The sequence below is a fragment of the Thamnophis elegans genome, chromosome 2, assembly GCF_009769535.1.
Source record: "Thamnophis elegans isolate rThaEle1 chromosome 2, rThaEle1.pri, whole genome shotgun sequence".
NCBI classification, from domain to species: Eukaryota; Metazoa; Chordata; class Lepidosauria; order Squamata; family Colubridae; genus Thamnophis; species Thamnophis elegans.
Window position 1 is genome coordinate 170,729,839 of NC_045542.1, and position 19,291 is coordinate 170,749,129.

At 45.0% G+C, this 19,291-nt stretch overlaps 1 protein-coding gene across 4 annotated transcripts in view; it reads left to right on the forward strand.

Moving 5' to 3' along the window:
* The first annotated feature begins 5,053 nt into the window (after window positions 1–5,053).
* Window positions 5,054–19,291, forward strand: part of LOC116503374 (major histocompatibility complex class I-related gene protein-like) — a 556,717-nt gene continuing 542,479 nt past the window's right edge. Inside the window, exons 1-10 of one of the 4 annotated variants that reach the window (XM_032209751.1) lie at window positions 5,064–5,187; window positions 5,820–6,098; window positions 6,684–6,959; window positions 7,323–7,604; window positions 8,362–8,472; window positions 9,037–9,069; window positions 10,021–10,053; window positions 12,325–12,348; window positions 14,901–14,934; window positions 16,044–16,418. In XM_032209751.1, the coding sequence (XP_032065642.1) occupies window positions 5,115–5,187; window positions 5,820–6,098; window positions 6,684–6,959; window positions 7,323–7,604; window positions 8,362–8,472; window positions 9,037–9,069; window positions 10,021–10,053; window positions 12,325–12,348; window positions 14,901–14,920 (1,131 nt within the window). In that variant the 5' untranslated portion in view covers window positions 5,064–5,114 and the 3' untranslated portion in view covers window positions 14,921–14,934; window positions 16,044–16,418. Of the gene's footprint in view, window positions 5,188–5,819; window positions 6,099–6,683; window positions 6,960–7,322; window positions 7,605–8,361; window positions 8,473–9,036; window positions 9,070–10,020; window positions 10,054–12,324; window positions 12,349–14,900; window positions 14,935–16,043; window positions 16,419–19,291 lie in introns of those variants that run through there. The other 3 variants (XM_032209750.1, XM_032209749.1, XM_032209748.1) reach the window with 3 other exon arrangements.

Genomic DNA, 19,291 nt, shown 5'->3' on the forward strand with positions numbered 1-19,291 from the left:
AGAAGGGGCCAGAGCCTTCTGCCAGTTATCAGCTGCCTTCCGAGTCAGACATCAGTGGAGCAGAAGAACAGCTGGAGCCTGTTCCCAGTTTGCGCATGTGCAGAGCTGCCAGAAGAAGGGAACAGCTAAGGAACAAGGATTGATTAGGGCCATGATAGCAAACCTATGGCACACATCGTGACCCGTCAAAACCGCGGTCCACAAAAGCGTGCTTGACGAAAGCGCGCATTTGACGTCATCACAGCACGACGAAAAAAATTAAAAATTGAAATAAAAATTAAATTAAAGCAAGCCGATTCACATAAAGGTAAGGGTTAGGGTTAGGGTTAGGGTTAGGTTAAGGGTTAGGGTTAGGTTTAGAGCGTTAGGGTTACGTTTAGCGTTAGGTTAAGGGTTAGCGTTAGGTTTAGCGTTAGGTTACGGGTTAGGTTAAGGGTTAGGGTTAGGGTTAGGGTTAGGTTTGGGGGGGTTAGGGTAAGGTTTTCGCTTTATTTTTACATTTATCGATCACAGCGCGATGTTTTTGTCGCGCTGTGATGACGTCACGTACGGGCTTTCGTCAAGCGCGATTTTGTCGTCCGCGGTTTTGTGGTGGAACCGGCACACATGCTTAGGGTGACCAGACGTACTGATTTCAGCGTGACAAGCATGCTTTATAACAATTTTTCCCGCGTCCCTCCGCCTTTTAAAAAAGTCCCGATTTTCTGGCTTCATGTTGAAAGCCCAGTGGATTTGCTTAAGAAATCCTAACCGGGGTAAGACAAAAGACACCCTGTCTAATCCCTCTCTCTCTCTGTCTCAGTACTTTCATTGAAGATATTAAAACGTTAAAGCAACAAAACGGACCTCCCCCCCCCCACGCAGGTCGTGTTTACTTCATTTTATAAGAAAAAAATGATCTAGTAACATAGAGCTGCAGGAAATGGCTAGAGAGGTCACCAGTGTTACTTCCTGGATTTTCTGGAGGGGAGGGGCACGGAGGTTGGAGGACTCCAAAATGGTGGGAAAGTTTCAATTTGCTCAGTTCTTTGTATTAACATCTATATCATTTTGGATTGACTTGGAGTTTCTGCCTGCTGGTAAGTGTGCTGGGTTTTTTTCTTTTATTTTTTAATGCATTTTAAAATAATGTAGGTTTTTAAAAATGTGCAGCTGCTGTTTTTTTATTCAAAACAATATGTGTAACACTATGATGTGCCATGGAAAAATCATTAAAAAAAAAAACCCTGAAAGAACAAAAGGGTTTTTTTAGGGTATTTTCCTGATCAAAACTATAATTGTTTCTGCATGACACCCTTAATCACAAATAGCCAACTACACTTCATTCTAAATAGTTTTCTTTCTTTTATTGTATGTGATTACTCAAGTCCAAAAACTGAGTTAATTGGATAAACTCAGCTCCACAATTTACTAAATATACAGTTACAGGAATTTCATGTATAGTATGCTGTCTCTTAGGGTTTATTGAACATAGGAGAATAATATGAGAGGGATTTGATGTAAAATAAGCTCTTTTAATGAATTCAAAATCAACGCAGCAGACAAGACATGGGAGTGAACATAATACACACTTTAACAATATTTTTTTTCTTTTAGCCATCAAATACTGCAGCAAGTGTGTCAGTAATAATAGCAAGACAGGCATAGGATTTTTCCAGCCAGATTAATTTTACTTTTTTATGGTTTTGATGTTGTATTTAATTTTATCTGTATTAGAAACTTATGAAGGCTGTGCAACATTTTGAGGTGATATAGAGTATGTAAAGGCATGAATACAGTAGAACCTCTGGTCACAACCATAATTCGTTCCATAACTTTGGTCGCAAACTGATTTGGTCATGAATCAAGCCTAATTTTGGAAATTTGGCGCTTACAAAAAAAATGGTGCAGAAGGGGAAATCAGCAGCGGGGGGGAGGGGGGAGAATGTGAATATTTTGGTCAGAAGCGTTTGTGACCAGAGATTCTACTGTATAACATCTTCACTTAAGACTTAAGATTCACTTAAGATATAACATCTTCACTTAAGATTCACTTAAGAACTGTGGCAAGAAAGGTGGTATAGTGACCAAAGTTACAATGGCATTGAAAAAAGTGACTGATGATCATTTTTCACACTTAGCGACCATTTTCACACTTAGCGACCGTTGCAGCATCCTCATGGTCACAAGATCAAAATTCGGATGTTTGGCAACAGTTACAATTTATATTTGTAAATTGTAGTTATATTGAAATAAAAAAACCATTACAATACTATTTTTGTGTTGTATGAAAATTTTTGTTGCTCCGTATAAAATTTTTAATCAACCCCCCCCCCCCACCCCGGTCAAAGGTGTCCCTCTTTACCAATCTGAAAATCTAGTTACACATGCCACAGGTGTCACGCAGAGCCATATCTGCTGACATGCCAGCCATCAGCTCCAGCACGCATGTGTGTGCCAGACAGCTGGTTTTTGGCCTTCTGGAGGGCCGGGATAGGCTGTTTTCGCCCTCCCCAGGCTTCAGGAAAACCTCTGGAGCCTCTGGAGGGCGAAAAACAGGCCCAACAGGCCAACTGGAAGTTCCTTTCCAAACCTCTGGTTGGCCCGTTCAGCCCGTTTTTCACCCTCCCCAGGCTTTGGAGGCTTTCCATGGAGCCTGTGCAGAGCGAAAATGGCCTCCCCCAGGCCCCCCCGGAGGAAATACCAAACTCAGCTTGAAGGCGAGCAGTGCAGCGTGCATGGGGGGGAGCAGGGGGGGGGAAAGGTTGTGCGTGCATGTGTGTGTGCATGGGGGTGCACTTTGCATTATGGGTGCCCTCACATTTTTGGCACCCAAAAAGTTTTGCCATCACTGGATAAGGGAGTAAAGACACAGGTGAATGGTGAATGGCCACTCCCATGGAGAATAAAGAGGAGCAAAAGGGGAGGGGAGTTTGCAGGAGACAATTAGTTCAATTCATTAGGGTGAAGATCTGTTCCACATTTCTTGCCAAGTAATTGCTACTACAGCATGGCATTTGGAAGATATCGCCCTGGCAGTTCTGAAATATTTGATTGTAAACGTGTTAACAGCAGCTAGAATTTTATTTGCTAAAATTGGAAAAATGAGAAAATACCAACGCAGGAGGAAATTATTCACAAAATAATGGAATGTGCTGAAATGAGTAAATTGACATTTGAAATTAGACAACAAGAAGATATACAATTTTATATGATATGGGATTTATTTCATAAGTGGTTAGAAAAAAACATGGAAATGAATATTAGAGAATGTTATCAATACTAGAATAGAAAGATATAGAATATATTATAAAAATACTTTGTTATTGGATATACTTAAGATGATGTAATGAATTGTCATAATATAAATGAACCCATATTTACATATCTCATTTAAAATGAAGAAATAACAATGATAATCCAACAAATGAGGTACAATAATAATAATGTATATAAATAAATTCGATTGATAATATGTGACTTTATATAAAGCGTAAGTAATGACTATGGAAAGAATGCACAAAACCCTTGTAACCAATCGACACACTGTATGTAATGGAAGATGGTTTTATGTTACATGTTTTGTTTGTCTATGTTTGTTTAAAAAGAAAAACTTTTTTGGTGGGGGGGAGAAGATATCACCCTGGCAGTTCTCCAAGCCTGTAGTTGTGAAATCTCTTGAAAGACTGTTGGGTGGAGAGGATTCACTTTAACCTAAATAAAAGGGGTTTTATCGGGATGCGGAGTCGGCTTCATCCTTTTGGGAAGCCAGGTTAGAACACAGAGGGAAGGAGGAGATTCAGCCAGGCGCTGAAAAAAGAGACTTACGACCATTTTTCACAGTTACGACCTTTGCAACTTTGTTATGATCAGGTGATCAAAATTCAAACGCTTGGCAACCAGTTCATACTTATGACCGTTGCCGTATCCCAAGGTCACATGATCCCCTTTTGCGACTTTCTGAGAAGCAAAGTCAATGGAAAAGCCAGATTCACTTAACAACTGGGTTCCTAACTTACTGACTGCAGCGATTCACTTAACAAAGGAGGCAAGAAAGGTTGTAAAATGGGGCAAAGCTCACTTTGCAAATGTTTCACTGAGCAACAGAAAATTTGGGCTCCATTGTGGTCGTAAGTCGAGGACTATTGTACAGATCTCCCTTATGTCCTTAAATTTCTACTCCGCACATGCTAGATGGAAGGCTGATGCAGAAGTCCACAGGAAATGGTTGAATCCCTAAAAATAAAAAATATATGTTTCTCAGACTTTGTTTATCAAAGGTAATGTAAAATCAACTAAATTGGGCAATTATAATGACAAGGATCGTAGCTGGAATAGTTATTTACAGGTAGTTTTTGACTTACAACCAAAATTCAGCCCAATGTTTATGTTGTTAAGTGAGAAATTTGTTAAGCGAGTCTTGCCTTATTTTACGACTTTTCTCACCACATTTGTTAAGTGAATCACGGCCGTTCTTAAATTAGTAACACGGCTGTTAACGTGAACCCAGCTTCCCTGTGTCACTTTGCTCGTCAGAAGGCTGCAAAAGGGCGCCCCCCACCCGGCAACCGTCATAAATGTGAGTCGGATGTCAAACATCCCAATGACCATGGGGATGTTTTAAGGGTCATGAATGTGGAAAATGGTCACGTCACTTTTTTCACTGCCGTTGAAATTTCGAACGGTCACTAAACGAACTGCTGTAAGATGAGGTCTGCCTGTATTATTTTAAGTATCAAATAGAACCACCAAGGAAGGAGCAGCCACCTAAGTTTGTTGCTCCTTTCTGACGCCTCCAGATGCCAGCGGTTGTGCAGGGTGTGAAAGGGACGAGGTCTCTGCTCCCCCTCGCCTGCCCCTCTCCACCCAGGGCCCCCTTTTCCCAGCCCCGCCGTTCTGCTTCTGCCCCCGTTCCCCCAAAGACGCGCAATCTCACGATGTAACTTTCGCTTTCCTTTCCTCCCGCGCCCACTTCCCTCTCTGGCCTATTGCGCCTAGAGGTCTGCCTAGCAACAGTGACGACATAGGGGGTCCTTTTTTTCTACTGGTTGAGCTTGGCCAATCGCCGGCTTGCTCTGAGTTGTTGCGTTGTTGATGACCTCTCCGACTAAGGAAGCGACGGTAAGGATCGAGCCATGATGGCTGCGCGCCCCGCGCCCCCGTGGCTTCTGCTGTTGGTGACGGTCGCCCTGCCGCAGAGCTGCTTCGGTGAGTCTCTCCGGGGCCGTTTTTCTGCCTGGATGAAACTATCCAAGGAATCTCACTCTTGCTCCGTCCCCTAAAACTTACCTCTTTCTGCTCCTCCCCTTCTGGCCTCTTTCAGAAGGGACCTCAAAGCGCGGGTGGGATTCTGCTGCCCTTCACTCACTCTCTCCCTCTCTCCCTCTCTCTCTCTCTCTCTCTCTCTCTCTCCCTCCCTCCCTCCCTCCCTCTCTCTCTCCCTCCCTCCCTCCCTCTCCCTCCCTCCCTCTCTCTCTCTCCCTCCCTCCCTCTCTCATACACACACACACACACACACACACAAACTTACTTCCTCCCCCCCCCCCAGCAGGACAAGGGGTGGACCCTCCAGAGGACAAGTCAAGGCTACCTGGGTGCTCCCAAGTGCAGTTCCTCCCCCCAAAGTGGCAGTTGTAAGAAAGCAGCATTTGCACTTGATCACATCTATTCACAAACTTCCGGCTTGCCTTCAGCACAACTCCTATGCCTAGGAGGACTCCTGGGTCTTCCTTCCTACTTTGGGCAAGCTTTGGTGGCTCGTTTCTCGACTCGGTTCCGACATGGAGGATGTGTAGCCTCACTTGAAGCCCCCTAACTCTGTCCCTCTGGGTCTTTTCCAGGCGCCTCCTCCCACTCCCTGAAGTATTTCTCCACCTCCATCTCGGACCCCAGTCAGGGGGAGCAGCCCCACTTTGTTGCTGTGGGGTACGTGGATGATCAGATCTTCGTTCACTACGACAGCCACAGCCAGAGGATGAAGCCTCGAGTCTCCTGGATGGAGAAGGTGGGGAAGGAGGATCCCAAATACTGGGACAGAAACACCCAGAATGTACATGACGATGAGGAGTGGTTCAGAGTAAGCCTGGGGAACCTGAGGATTCGCTACAATCAGAGCGAAGGTGAGTGATGGGTCAGGTGGCTCCTCCGGCCCCATAATCCCCTTCTCAGGAAGGGGGGCCCCTCCCAAAGGAAAGGCTGCTGCCCTACTTTTAAAAAAGACATTTAAAAATGTTTGTTCATTTTAAAAAAATAATTAATGTAAGTTTATCTTTGACCCAGAACTAAAGTTCTCTGTGCAGGTTACAGGTATTAAAACATTGTAAAACTCCAGTGCCTTTTCTGATCCCAGGAAGCCAAAAGGCTCTGCGTTGGGAGTCCAGACGGAGAGTCCAGATGGGGCACTGGGATCCAAAGCGAGTGGTGCTGCTTGTTCTCCTTTTGCCCAGAAGCAGCCTTTGGGGGAAGGAGAAGATAGAGGGGAACATCGGATGGCAGCTGGGTCTGGAGACCTACAAGGTCCAGTTTGGAGGCAGGATGGAAGATCTCATCCCGAGGGACCTGAATAGCTTTATAGGGAAAATGTATTTCTTCCATTTTCCAACACTTTTCCTGCTCTGTTCCTCCTATCTTAGTGCCCCAGTAGGGTAGAAGGACTCTGTCTCTCCTGGGGACTTCACAAACCATCTTCCTGTCCTTCTTTTCAGGCCTTCATACACTGCAGGGGATGTATGGCTGTGAACTCTGCAAAGACGGGGCCAAGGACGGGTTTTTCCAGTATGGCTACGAAGGGAAGACCTTCATCACCTTCGACAAGGAGACCCTCATCTGGGTGGCTCCCGATCCCCAGGCCCAGATCACCAAGAGGAAATGGGACGCTATTCCAGGAAAGAATGAGAGAGATAAGTCCTACCTGGAGGAAATCTGCATTGAGTGGCTGAAGAAATACCTGTCCTATGGGAAGGAGACACTGCAGAGGACAGGTGAGCATCTGGATCCAGGCTGGACTTTCCTCCTTTATGACCAGATTTCTTGCATACATTCAGCCCCTTTGGGTCCCTGGTCTTTAGCCTGGTTGCCCTGGTGGGAATCCCCCTACTCCCCTCCCAGCACCTCTCCTGGATGCAGAAAGTTCTCTTTGCCGGGCAGCCATTAACATGAAATACACTCTCTGCCCTTGCAAGCTGTAGTTGTGGCTGGCCAGGATCAAGTCTCTGTGTGGATCAGCAGTAAATCTTTGGGTTAAAACTAAATAGTCAGAGACTTTCCTGTCCCTTCAATTTTTTGATCCACCTTCCAGGCTCTGGAGGGGCTCAGAGTTAATTCTGGGGGTGCCATTTCTGCAGAGACCCCAATGGTGACGGTGAGCAGCCGGACGGAGGTGGAGGATGGGATGGAGACGCACATCTGCCGCGTGGATGGCTTCTACCCCAGGGAGATCGATGCCTCCTGGAAGAGGGATGGGGAGGAATGGCTGGAAGAGACCTTCCATGGGTCTGTGGTCCCCAATGCAGATGGGACCTACCACTACTGGCTCAGCATCCAGATCGACCCCAAAGAGAGGAGCCACTATCGGTGCCACGTGGAGCACGACGGCCTGCAGGAGCCTCTGGACTTGGAGCTGAAGGGTGAGAGGCTGCAGGGAGGGGAAGGCTGGGCTCTCTGGCAGGCTGGGGGTGGGTGGGAGAGAAATCTGACCACAGATGTGTCCAGATGTGAGCATACCTGAGCTATTAATCCACTGATTTCTCCTGTGTTTGATGTTGGTGAAGCTGCAGGGACTAAACCATAGATTGGCTTCAGGGGATGTAAAGGAAGCAACAGAATCCCATCACAAGAGTTGGCCGATCCTGATGAAATTCCCTCAGATCCTCTCTTAGCCTCTCTCCTTCCCAGTTTTCTGCCTCCAGTGTTTATGAAGTGGTTGTTTTGTTTCCCCCAATGTGCAGATCTGCACATGTCTCACTGCATATACCATGTTGCCCGGTTTGTCTTTGGGTGTTTTATCCTCTGGGTGGACAAGCCTCCGCCTTGAATATTAATCCTTCCATTCCCCACCATCAGAGCTGAAGAAGCTGCTTGGGTGAGAAGCGAAACGTCTTCAAAGAAAAACCAGAAAGTCCTCTTGCCTCTTGAAAAGTACCTTTGGGTCACAATCTCAGAGTTTGTAGCCTGATGCCTTAATCTGGCAAATTGACTCTTGATTCCCCTTCTATATATCTTCAAACATTTGGAGGTCCCTCAAGCATCCGAAACAAAATATCTCAGGGCAAGGGGAGTCTTGGATAGGAGAGGAAGATTTTAAATTCTTCTTGCATCGGACTCCTGACTTGGGATGATTGTTTGGGGTTCTCCTTCAATGATCTGCTCTTTCCTCCAATTCAGAACCAACCAATTCAAAATCCAACCTGGGGCTCATCATTGGCTGCGTTGTGGCTGCCCTTGTCCTGGTGTGTGCGATTGCTGGGATCCTGGTATTTACTTACTACTTATTAAGTAAGTATCTTTTTCTCAGTGAGGGAAGATGGGAGATTTCTCCCAGGTCTCTCCCTTTGGGGAGCTTCTTCTGGGTTTCCTTCTGTTTTATTTAAATATCTGTGGCATGTACTAATTTTATTGTGATTCTGACAATTATTGTGATTTTCCCAGCGCTCTTGAGGATTATCTGAGATCTCAGCCTCTTGCTGGGACTCCAGTTTCTATGTAGCTGAGTCTGAGATTCGGGCAGTCCTGTCTTCTTCTGAGTTGGGAAGAGGCATCCCAGTTCTGTCCCTTTCAAAGGCTTTGGTCAGAGAGCAGCAGAGAAGGATTTCCATGGAAACCTCCCTCCCCTCCCAGCTGCTCCTTCTGCTTCCCCCAATTCCCCTCCATCCATCTCGGAGGCAGCAGGTCTCTCTTGGGGCAAATCAGGAGATACATTTGTATTTTGAAGATCTTTCTGTCTTGGTTGATGGGACTAAGTGACAGTGAAGCATCTGGAGTTCTTGCTCCTACAGAGGGAGAGTTTGGATGATCTCTGGTGGATTCTTTTAAGCTTTCACTGATTTTTTGTCTTTCCAGAGAGACGTCAAATCAATTACAATTCAGCACCAAGTGAGTGATTTGTGTTCTTTACACACAATCTCTAACTTAGAGCAGGGACCAGGGACACCATTAGTTGAGAGGGGTGTGTGTATCTATGTTTGTGTGTGCTATCTTCCTCTTCCTCCTAAGAACCAGGCTGGGGAAGATGGGCCCCCTTTTCATTACAGCCAGGCTGTTCTTGGAAGTGGAGTCCTCAAAGAGAAACATCTGGGAGAAGGAACCTTCAAGAAGAGGAGAAGACACAGGTGGTGGAAGGTCCCTCTGACTGAGAGACTCAGAAGCTCCATAAAACTAGGGGACAAAAGGGGAATTTTGAGGGAAAAGGAGCTTTGAGGGAATGTCAGCTGGAGATCCTCTTGGTCTCCAATCACAAAGGCTCTCTAAGTAAGAACTGGTTACAAAAAGAAACTTTTAGGTCAGCTCTGCCTTCTGCCTTTGGGTGATATAAATATAAATTTTATGATGAGAAGACACAAGTGGTGGAAGGTCCCTCTGACTGAGGACATGTTCTGTTTCCCAAGAAGGCAGAAAGGAAAAGCTTGGCCAAGTGAGAGTCAGAAGCTCCGTAAAATTAGGGATGAAAAGGGAATTTTGAGGGGAAAATCCTTTGGGGAATACCAGGTGGATCTCCTCTTGTCTCCCATCACAAGGCTAAGTAAGAACTGGTTAGAAAAAGAAACTTTGGATCCATCTGTATCTTTTTAGGTCAGCTCTGCCTTCTGGCCTTGTGTGATATAAATATCAATTTTATGAATTCTTTCTGATGCCTTTTAGCCAAAGCAGTTTGGTTCAAACTCTCTCCGTGTATTTGTGTGTCTTTATTTGTGTGAGAGAGAAAGGGAGGGGGGAGGGAGGGAGCTGGAGTCAGAAAGAGCTGAGCTTCTCCATCTATAAGCCAAGAGACACAGAAAGACAGACAGACATCCTCCCTCATCCTCTTTTTCTTTCCTTCTTTTCCAGCAAGTGACAGAGGATCCATTAGTTCAGAACAGGGTAAGTCGGAGGGAGCAGCTACTTCATGAGCCATTCTGACCCTTTGGAAGATATTGGAGGGGTGAGGGGATGAAAAGAGAGAAAGTTGGACGGGGTGTATGCGTGTGGGGCATCAGCAGTGCGAGTGAAGCTTGTGGAGTGCTTTTGGGGGACCAAATACTCTGAAAAATACGGTAATAGTTCTAACTGTCAGGAAATTTCTCCTCACTTCTAAGTTGCTTCTCTCCTTCATTAGTTTCCACCCATTGCTTCTTGGTCTGTCCTCAGATGCTTTGGAGAATAGTTTGACACCCTCTTCTTTGTGGCAGCCCCTGAGATATTGGAACACTGCTGTCATGTCACCCCCTGGTCCTTCTTGTTGTGAATCGTACGTGCAGACCAGTAGTGGGTTTCCATTTATTTTATTACCAGTTCGCTTGTGCATGCGCTTGCTCATGCAACGCTTCTGCGCATGTGCAAAAGCGTCCGGGTGGGTGGGTGGAGGCTCCCGCTGCTGCCACTACCGGTTAGACTGCTCCAGGCCAAACCGGCAGAAACACACCTCTGGTGCAGACATAAGTTTCCCCACATCTCCCAACTGAAAAGACCTTGAGCTGTTCTCTGCTCTTTTTAATTTGGAAGCAAAGGGGCAACACCCAGCCAGCCTCACCCGATTCTGAAAAGCTACATCAGATCTTGTTGGCCTCTGGATTAATTCCCGGTCTGTGGCTGGACTAGGAAGGTCACCAAAACAAATCACATCCGGGTAACCTTTACACTGTTGCCCGAGAAACGGTACGGCCCCATTTATAGATCACAGGAGATTCTGAACTTTTATCTCAGGATATAAACCACGGATGCAGAATATCCTGAATGCCGGACCTTTTGACTTATCAAGGAACATAAGAACTCAAAAGCCTTTCATTCCGTGCATCTTTTACTACCATCTGCACTAGAGAACAGCTGGGCATCTGTGGAGATTTCAAGCACCTGTTTTGTGGCTCCCAAAGTTGCCTTAATGGCATTGCCTTCCCCATTCTCGGGGGCGTTTTTGCATGTCAGCCACACAATTCTCAAAATCAGAGGCTCTCACCCCGTTTTAGAGACAGGAAATGCAGGGAAAGCCCCGTGTAGGCCAGGGGTGTCGAACTCAATTTCATTGAGGGCCACATCAGGATTGTGTTTGACCTCAGTGGCTGGGTGGACGTAGCCAGGATGGGCGTGGCCAGCTCTCTGTCACTTATCAAGGCTCCGTTTTCAGCCACGATGGCCCTCTTGGGCTCTGTTTTCGGCGGCAGCATCATTCTGCAAGCCTCTGCCACACGGCCTCTGTTGGGCTGTTTGTAGTCCTCTGGAGCCTTCAGGGAAGCCTCCTGAAGGTCCCTGAAGGCTCCAGAGGATAAAAAACGGCCCTACGAGCAAACAGGAAGTCTCTTCCCGAATTTCTGGTTTGCCCGTAGGGCTGGTGTTTTGCGCTCTGGAAGATTCAGGGAAGGTCCTGAAACCTCCGGAGGGCCTCCGGGGGGTGGGAGAGGCTGTTTTCACCTTCCCCAGGCTCCTCTAAAGCCTCTGGAGCCTGGGGAGGGTGAAATATGGCCTCAATAAAAGGCTAACTCTGCTGGCCAGCACACGCGAGGTGACAGGGCAACACCTCGCATGCCCTGACAAATGGATCCGTGGGACACCTGTGGCACATGTGCCATAGGTTCGCCATCCCGGGTATAGGGCCTCCGGCTTGAGCAGGGGGTTGGACTAGAAGACCTCCAATGTCCCTTCCAACTCTGTAATTCCATTCTATTTCTGCCATTTTTATATTGAAATGAAAGTATGTACTTAAAAGTATGTACTTTAAAAAAAAGTACTAGGTGATATGAACTCTCTTACTTTAAATCATTCAATCACGGCTTGAACTATCTTGCTTTGCATGTAATGAATCAATCTCATATATTAATTTCACCTTTTAAGTTGCATTGCTGAAATAAATGAACTTTTCCACGATATTGTAATTTTTTGAGTTTCACCTGTATATATCCTCATGTCAGCGCTGCTCTCTGGCTCAAGACTTGGTGAGATGTTGTTCTGTGTGGAAATACACAGAAGAGTCTTTTCTATGTTCCTTAGCTAAAGCTAAATTGGTTGAACCCTTTAGGTGAATTTGTGTGTCTTTGTGTGTGTGCGTATGTATGGGTGGGTGGGAGAGAGGGAGGGAGCTGAGATCAGAAAGATCTGAGTTCCTCCATCTCCTCCTATCAGCCAAGGGATTGACACGCATACCTTTTTCTTTCTTTCTAGATGATTCAGGATCTGACAGTTCAGGTAAGCCGGAGGGAGACACCCCTGAGTGAATAAGAGCAGTGGGTGGGACAATTGTGTGTCTTTTGTTTTTATTCAGACAACATACCATTCACAAACAATTAGCATTGTTTTACATCAGCCTATGATAATACTGGTAGTCCTTGACTTACAACAGTTCATTTAGTGACTGTTCAAAGTCACAACGGCCCTGAAAAAAGTGACATACTGTATTTTCCGGAGTATAAGACGTGCCCTTTCCCCCCCCCCAAAGGGTGAAAATCTGGATGCATCTTATACACTGAATACAGCAGTTTTGGCCTCCCGAAACCCCACCCCCTTTGCAAAAATGGACATGCATAGCCTTTAGGAGGCTTCCAGAGGGCTCCTGCGGGTTGGGGAGGGCAAAAATGAGCCAAAAAAGGCTGTTTTTGCTCATTTCCCCCCCCCCTCGTGCCCCCAGCCCCCAGGAGCACTCTACAAGCTTCCCAAAGCTCTGCATTCTTCTTCTTCTTCTTCTTCTTCTTCTTCTTCTTCTTCTTCTTCTTCTTCTTCTTCTTCTTCGCTAAAAACAAGGCATGCAGAGGGCTTGGGAGACCTGCAGAGTGCAAAACCTTTTTTAAAAATTTACCTCTTCACAATCATGGTGCGTTTCATACTCCTGTGCATCTTATAGTCCGAAAAATACAGTAGCCATTTTTCACACTGATGACCGTTGCAGCATCTCCTCAATTGTGCGATTTATATTCGGATGCTTGAAAAATGACTCCATTTATGATTGTCCCCGGAGTCACGTGATCCCCTTTTGCGACTTTCTGATAAGCAAAGTCAATGGGGGAACAAGTTTCACTTAACAACTGTGTCACCAATTGAAGAACTGCAATGATTCACTTAACAAGAACACTCGTAAAATGGAACAGAACCAGATTCACTTCACAACCGTGTTACTAAATCAACAACTGTCAACAAATTCATTTAACTGTGGCCAGAATGTTTGTAAAACGAGGCAAAACTCACTTAAATGTCTCGCTTAGCAACATAAATTTTCGGCTCCGTTGTGATTGTAAGTCGACGACTACCGGTAAAGGATTGGAAAAGTAGCTTCTGACTGAAAAGGCATTGGTGAAAGTATAGGTAGTCCTTGAATTACAACCACAATGGAGCCCCAGATTTCTGTCGTTAAGCAAGACCTTTGTTAAGCGAGTTTTGCCTCATTTTACCAACTTTCTGGCCACAGTTAAATGACGCTGTTGAGAGTTGTTAACTTAGTAACACAGTTGTGATGTGAATCTGGTTTCCCCATTGGCTATGCCGATCCGAAGGTCACAAGAGGGGATTATGTGACCCCAGAACACTGCAACTGTCATAAATATGAACCAGTTGCCCATCGTCTGCATTTTGATCATGAAGATTCTGCAAAGGTCGTAACTGTGAAAAAGAGTCGTATAAGTCACGTTTTTCAGTGATGTTGCAACTTTGACTGGTCACTAAGTGAACTGTTGTAAGTCAAGGACTATCTGTATTGCTGTTTTCTACTTGTCACGGGGTTACCAAAGTCCCCATTTTCCTTCCTTTTTAATAGTTTTGTTCCCTTTTTACTTGCTTCTCCTTTTATGCTGAGCAAAACAAGTGTTCCTCTTTTTTGCACCTCTTCTCTTTGCTTTCTAACAGTTAAGAAATGCAATTTCCTCACTTTGCATTGATCCCCCAGAAGAGAAAAGAAAGCGCTCTCCCTGTTGGATTGTTCAGGCTCATTCCTTCAGGTTGGGAAGAAAAGTCCAGAGCCTGCTTGGTGGGCCTTTGAAGCAAGGGGGAGGGGGGAGAGAGAGGGAGGGAATATGGAGTCCATCAGAAATTCCATGAATTCCAGTCAGATCTCCAGCATGGGTTTCTTCACCGTACTTGCTATCGGCCGCCACAGTAAGGGGGGGGGGGGGGGGGAAGCGGTATTTGGGATGGGATAGTGAGCTGGTGTAGTCCCATGAGAACTGAAAGGGAGGTTTGCTCATGAAATATGGCGCTGCTGAAGGGAGGTGTTTACACTCTGTCAAGGCCAACTGTCCTGAGACTCCAGATGGGAGAAATACCTGAAGATGAGCTTTCCCATAACATCATACTGGATGTTGATTGGTGTCAGTCTAGGAAGCTATTTTTCTTTTGGCGCTAGCCTTGGAGTCTTCTTTCGTTGGCGGGGTTTCTTGGAACCCTGACAATTGGATTCTCAGTGCTGGACCTTGTGGGGAGTAAGAATTTGGGGTTACTTTTAATCTGTAACTTTCAGTCGTTTTGAATCAGATCTTGCCTTGCTTTAGCTGCTATCACTTCAAACTTAGTAAAAGTACCTCTTCTCTAAATCAATGGAGTTGTGGGGGGGAGGGTGGTTTCTTTCTTGAGTTTTGAACGGATGCAGCCCCTGACAGATTAGAGACTGTTCTGGTAGCATACTCTGGTCTCCACGGAGAGATTCATGAAACAGAGAGATTGCATGGTGAAGAGAGAGAGGGAGGGAGAGAGAGAGAGGGAGGGAGGATCAGGACAAGGCAGAGACTCACTCTGTGTCTTTATCTCCAATGCAGTGAAAATCCTGACCTATTAGCAGCCTCCTCCCAGGTGAGTGGACTCAGTGGGGGCCGTACGGGGTGAGAGGGAGGAAGGGAGAGGAGGACCTTTGAAGTCCAAGGACCAAGTGATGCTGGACACTTTGAGAAAACCCTCTTCTCTCTCCTATCCATCTCAAACACTGCAAGGGAAAGAAATTGGGGGAGAGACAGGGAGGCTCTGGGGAGGGGGCATCTGCCTGTCCCCAAACTCTCATCTTGCAAGGCCAGAGTTCTTTCAGGATCTGGAGACCTGCAGAGAGGAGCTCAGAGCATCCCCAGTGCAAGGGGGAGGGAGGGGGAAGATGAGTGACATCTTGAGAGTCCTTGAATCCATCTGGCAAATCCCACCCTCTAGAGCAGTGTTTCTCAACCTTGGCAACTTTGGTTCCACCACAAAACCGCGGTAGACTAAAGCGCGCTCGACGAAAGCGCGTACCTGAAGTCATCGCAGCGCGACGAAAACATCACGCTGTGAGCGGTAAAGTTAAAATTAACGCGAAAACCTTACCCTAGCCCCCCCAAACCTAACCCTTAACCTAACCCTAAACCTAACCCTAAACCTAACCCTTAACCTAACGCTAAACCTAACGCTAACCCTTAACCTAACCCTAACCCTAAACCTAACCCTTACCTTTACGTGAATCGGCTTGCTTTAAAAGCGCTTTTTAAAGCGCCCTTTTTTCTCTGCGGTCGTATTTGTCGCACTGCTGATGACGTCAGGTACACGCTTTAATCGGGCGCGCTTTAGTGGACCGCGGTTTTGTCGTGCCACGGGAAACTTTAAGTCCTGAGGACTTCAACTCCCAGAATCCCCCAGCCAGCACAGTGTTGATAAATACTGCTCTAGAGATCCCAGGAAACTTCTGAAGGCAAAATGGAATAGAATTAGATTTATGTATTTGAAGGGAGGCATCGATACTTGTTATAATTTGGGGAGCAGGTTCTTACCCACCTCAGCAGCCACTCCTTGCTCTGCCCATCCGCTCCCACCCAGCGGATTCCTCTCTTGAGGCTGCTGTTTCTCCTTCTTTACTTGGCTGATTCAGCCTGGACTCTGGGCTTCCATGCCTTACCTTCCTCTCAAATTAATCATCCTGGCATTTTCCACTTTCCTTACAGCGCAACTTTGGGGTGCCACATTCGCAGCATAAGGAGAGCAGAAAGAAGAAGGGATCGACCTGCCTCTGAATTAGCCCGGAGTCTTAGGAGCCCTTCAGCCTCTTCCAGCATGCTGGAACCAGGATAGATTTGGGGGTCTTTCATCCCTGCTTTTATCGTTGCATCAGCAACCTTTTTTAAACTCGGCATGCCCGGCTGAGTTACTACCTGCTCTGCTGAACCGGTCTGAACTGGTCGGAACCCACCTCTGCTAAGTCTATTGCTAACGTTGCATAACACCCTTATAATATAATAACTGAGTGTGCTAGTCGTTTCTGGCTCTAGGGGGCGGTGCTCATCTCTGTTTCAAAGCCGAAGAGCCAGCGCTGTCTGAAGATGCCTTCGGGGTCATGTGGCCAACATGACTCAATGCTGAAAGTGCACAGAGCACAGTTACCTTCCCACCAAGGTCTTCCCTATTTTTCTACTTGCATTTTTATGTGCTTTCGAACTGCTAGGTTGGCAGAAGCTGGGACAAGTAATGGGAGCTCACTCCATTACGCGGCCCTACGGATTCGAATCACTGAACTGCTGACCTTCTGCTCGACAATACAATACAATACAATAATAAAAATAGCAGAGTTGGAAGGGACCTTGGAGGTCTTCTAGTCCAACCCCTTGTTTAGGCAGGAAACCCTACACCACTTCAGACAAATGGCTATCCAACATCTTAAAAAGTGTTGGGACATTCACAACTTCTGGAGGCAATTTCTGTTCCACTGATTAATTGTTCTAACTGTCAGGAAAATTTTCCTCAGTTCTAAGTTGCTTCTCTCCTTGATTAGTTTCCACCCATTGCTTCTTGTTCTGCCCTCAGGTGCTTTGGAGAATAGTTTGACTCCCTCTTCTTTGTGGCAACCCTAAGATATAAGAAGACTGCTATCATGTCTCCCCTAGTCCTTCTTTCCATTAAACTAGACATACCCAGTTCCTGCAACCATTCCTCATATGTTTTAGTCTCCAGTCCCCTAATCAACTTTGTTCCTCTTCTCTGCACCCTTAATGGGCTTTTGCTGATTAATCTTAGTGGATAGAGATTAGAAGTTAAAGATGACGTTTTAGAGATGAATTTATAGATAATGAGGAATAGAATGAAGTTTCTTGTTTTTACTTTAACAGAGATTTATAAGTTTTTAATCTTTATTGTACTGGGGACAAAGGTGGCAGTTTCTTTTTCTTTTTCTTATGTTAGTTTTAATTGTTTAACAGGACTCTTCGATGAAACTATTACTAGAAGAAGTGTGTATTCTGATATATTTTTCATTAAAAGGTTAATGCATTGTACTTTTAATTGATTATTGCACAGTTAATTGACCATATATTTGATTACTAACTAATAAATATACAAGAGTAACATTCGACACTGATTATTTCTAGATTGCCATTTATGGGTTTTCGTGGTTTTTAAAAAAGGAACTTGAGATCAATTGCAGAGTCAGGCTGCTACCTCCTTAATAAACAAGCTTGCCAAAATTGTTTGCTGATAATAAAGGATCTTGTTTTCTCCTTACCTGAGTTGCTTCTTGTTTGGGAGGTTGGAAGTAGGACTCCAATTTCACTTTGAGTGGTAGGTAGAGGAAGTATCAAAGCTAATTTGGAAGGCGCTAGAACCGGGGTGGCTCCCGTGTGTTCATTTTGGGAGGAGGCCACCATTTTGCTCCTAGCAATGTTTCTCTAGCATCACCAGCTGACCTTCTGCAAAATGGCTGTTTGGGTTTGGTTTGGTGGTGGCAGCAATAGAGGCTGTTTTTCCCTCAAACCCAAATTCAGATTGGGTTTAGTAGATATAGTTTGTAATACCAGTAGTTATGCTATTTCTGTTGTTAGTCTTTTGCTGACTAATATGAAGAAATGAAGTTTTATAGACCAGTTCATAGAGAATGGAGGGAGGAAAGGAATGAAAAGTTGCTTGAATTTACTTTTAAGTTTAAGAGACAGTGATAAGTTTTGATCTTGATCAGACTTGTATATCTACCCTCTCCCATTCTCCCCCACTCTCTCTCTCTCTTTCTCTCCCCCACTTCTCCCCTCTCTTTTGACAAGTCTGTTGGGACAACCATGACCTGGATGACTGAGAATCTCATAGACATTTAAGATCTGTGGACTTCAGCTCCCAGAATTCCCCAGCTAGCATGCAATCAGAATTAATGTGCATTCTCAGATATCTGCTACTAAAATACTTGCTGTGTTTTAATTAATTATTGCACAGTTAATTCACATATATTGGACCATCCAAAGTTTCACACATAATTAATGTACCCATTTTTTTTCCTAATTTAGAAAAACGGAACACTTTAAAAATAAAAGACAAAGATATACAGAATACTACTTGGCATGGAATAGATTTTATAAGTGGTTAGAGATAAGAGGTAGAAATTAGATGAAGAAAGATTATTGCTATGTATGAATTAAATATAAAGCTGGTTTATAATTATAAATATGCCAATAGAATTAACAAAATTATGAATAAGCTAATCTAAAGAGAAATTGAGCCTAAACTATTCTGTTATGTTATTACTATTTTTACCAGTATATGTGTTAATATTTCATTTTGTTCTTTGTTTTTTTTTTGTAAATGATTTACCCTGACAATACACTGTATTCAAAATGTTTATGAATTAAAAAAAGGTATGAAAAATGGGACACAAGAACAACTGCACAGCCAGGCCACTTCCTTTTTAACATATATATTGTAGGTCGCATATTGTAGTTAGCCACAGTTGATTACCGAAAATAAATAGTTTTGTTTTCCTCTCACCTGACTGCTGCCTGTTTGGGGAGGAGGTTAGAAATAGGAGATTGATTTCACTTTGAGTGGTAAAAGGTGAGGGAGCGAAATGAACTCAGACGGGCAAGAACTGGAGTGACTCCTGTCTGTTCCTTTGGGTAGCAGGCATCCATTTTGTTGCCCTAGAAAGGAAGGCAAACCCCCGTGTCATCTTTCCTCTCTTCCCGCCAGGGACCTCCCAAGAAAATACAACAAAAGACTAAAAGAACACACAACCACAATTGTGTCCAGAATTTCTATTGCTAAGCAAGGAGCTTGTTAAATAAATAAGTTGTGCTTAATTTACATCCTTTTTTGCCATGTTTGTTAAGCAGATCACGACAATTGTTAAGTGAATCATGTCAAAATCTGGCTTCTCCCATTGGCTGCTTGTCAAAGAAGCGCCTGCGCAGAGACAGGATCCCGAGTGGGCATTTCACGT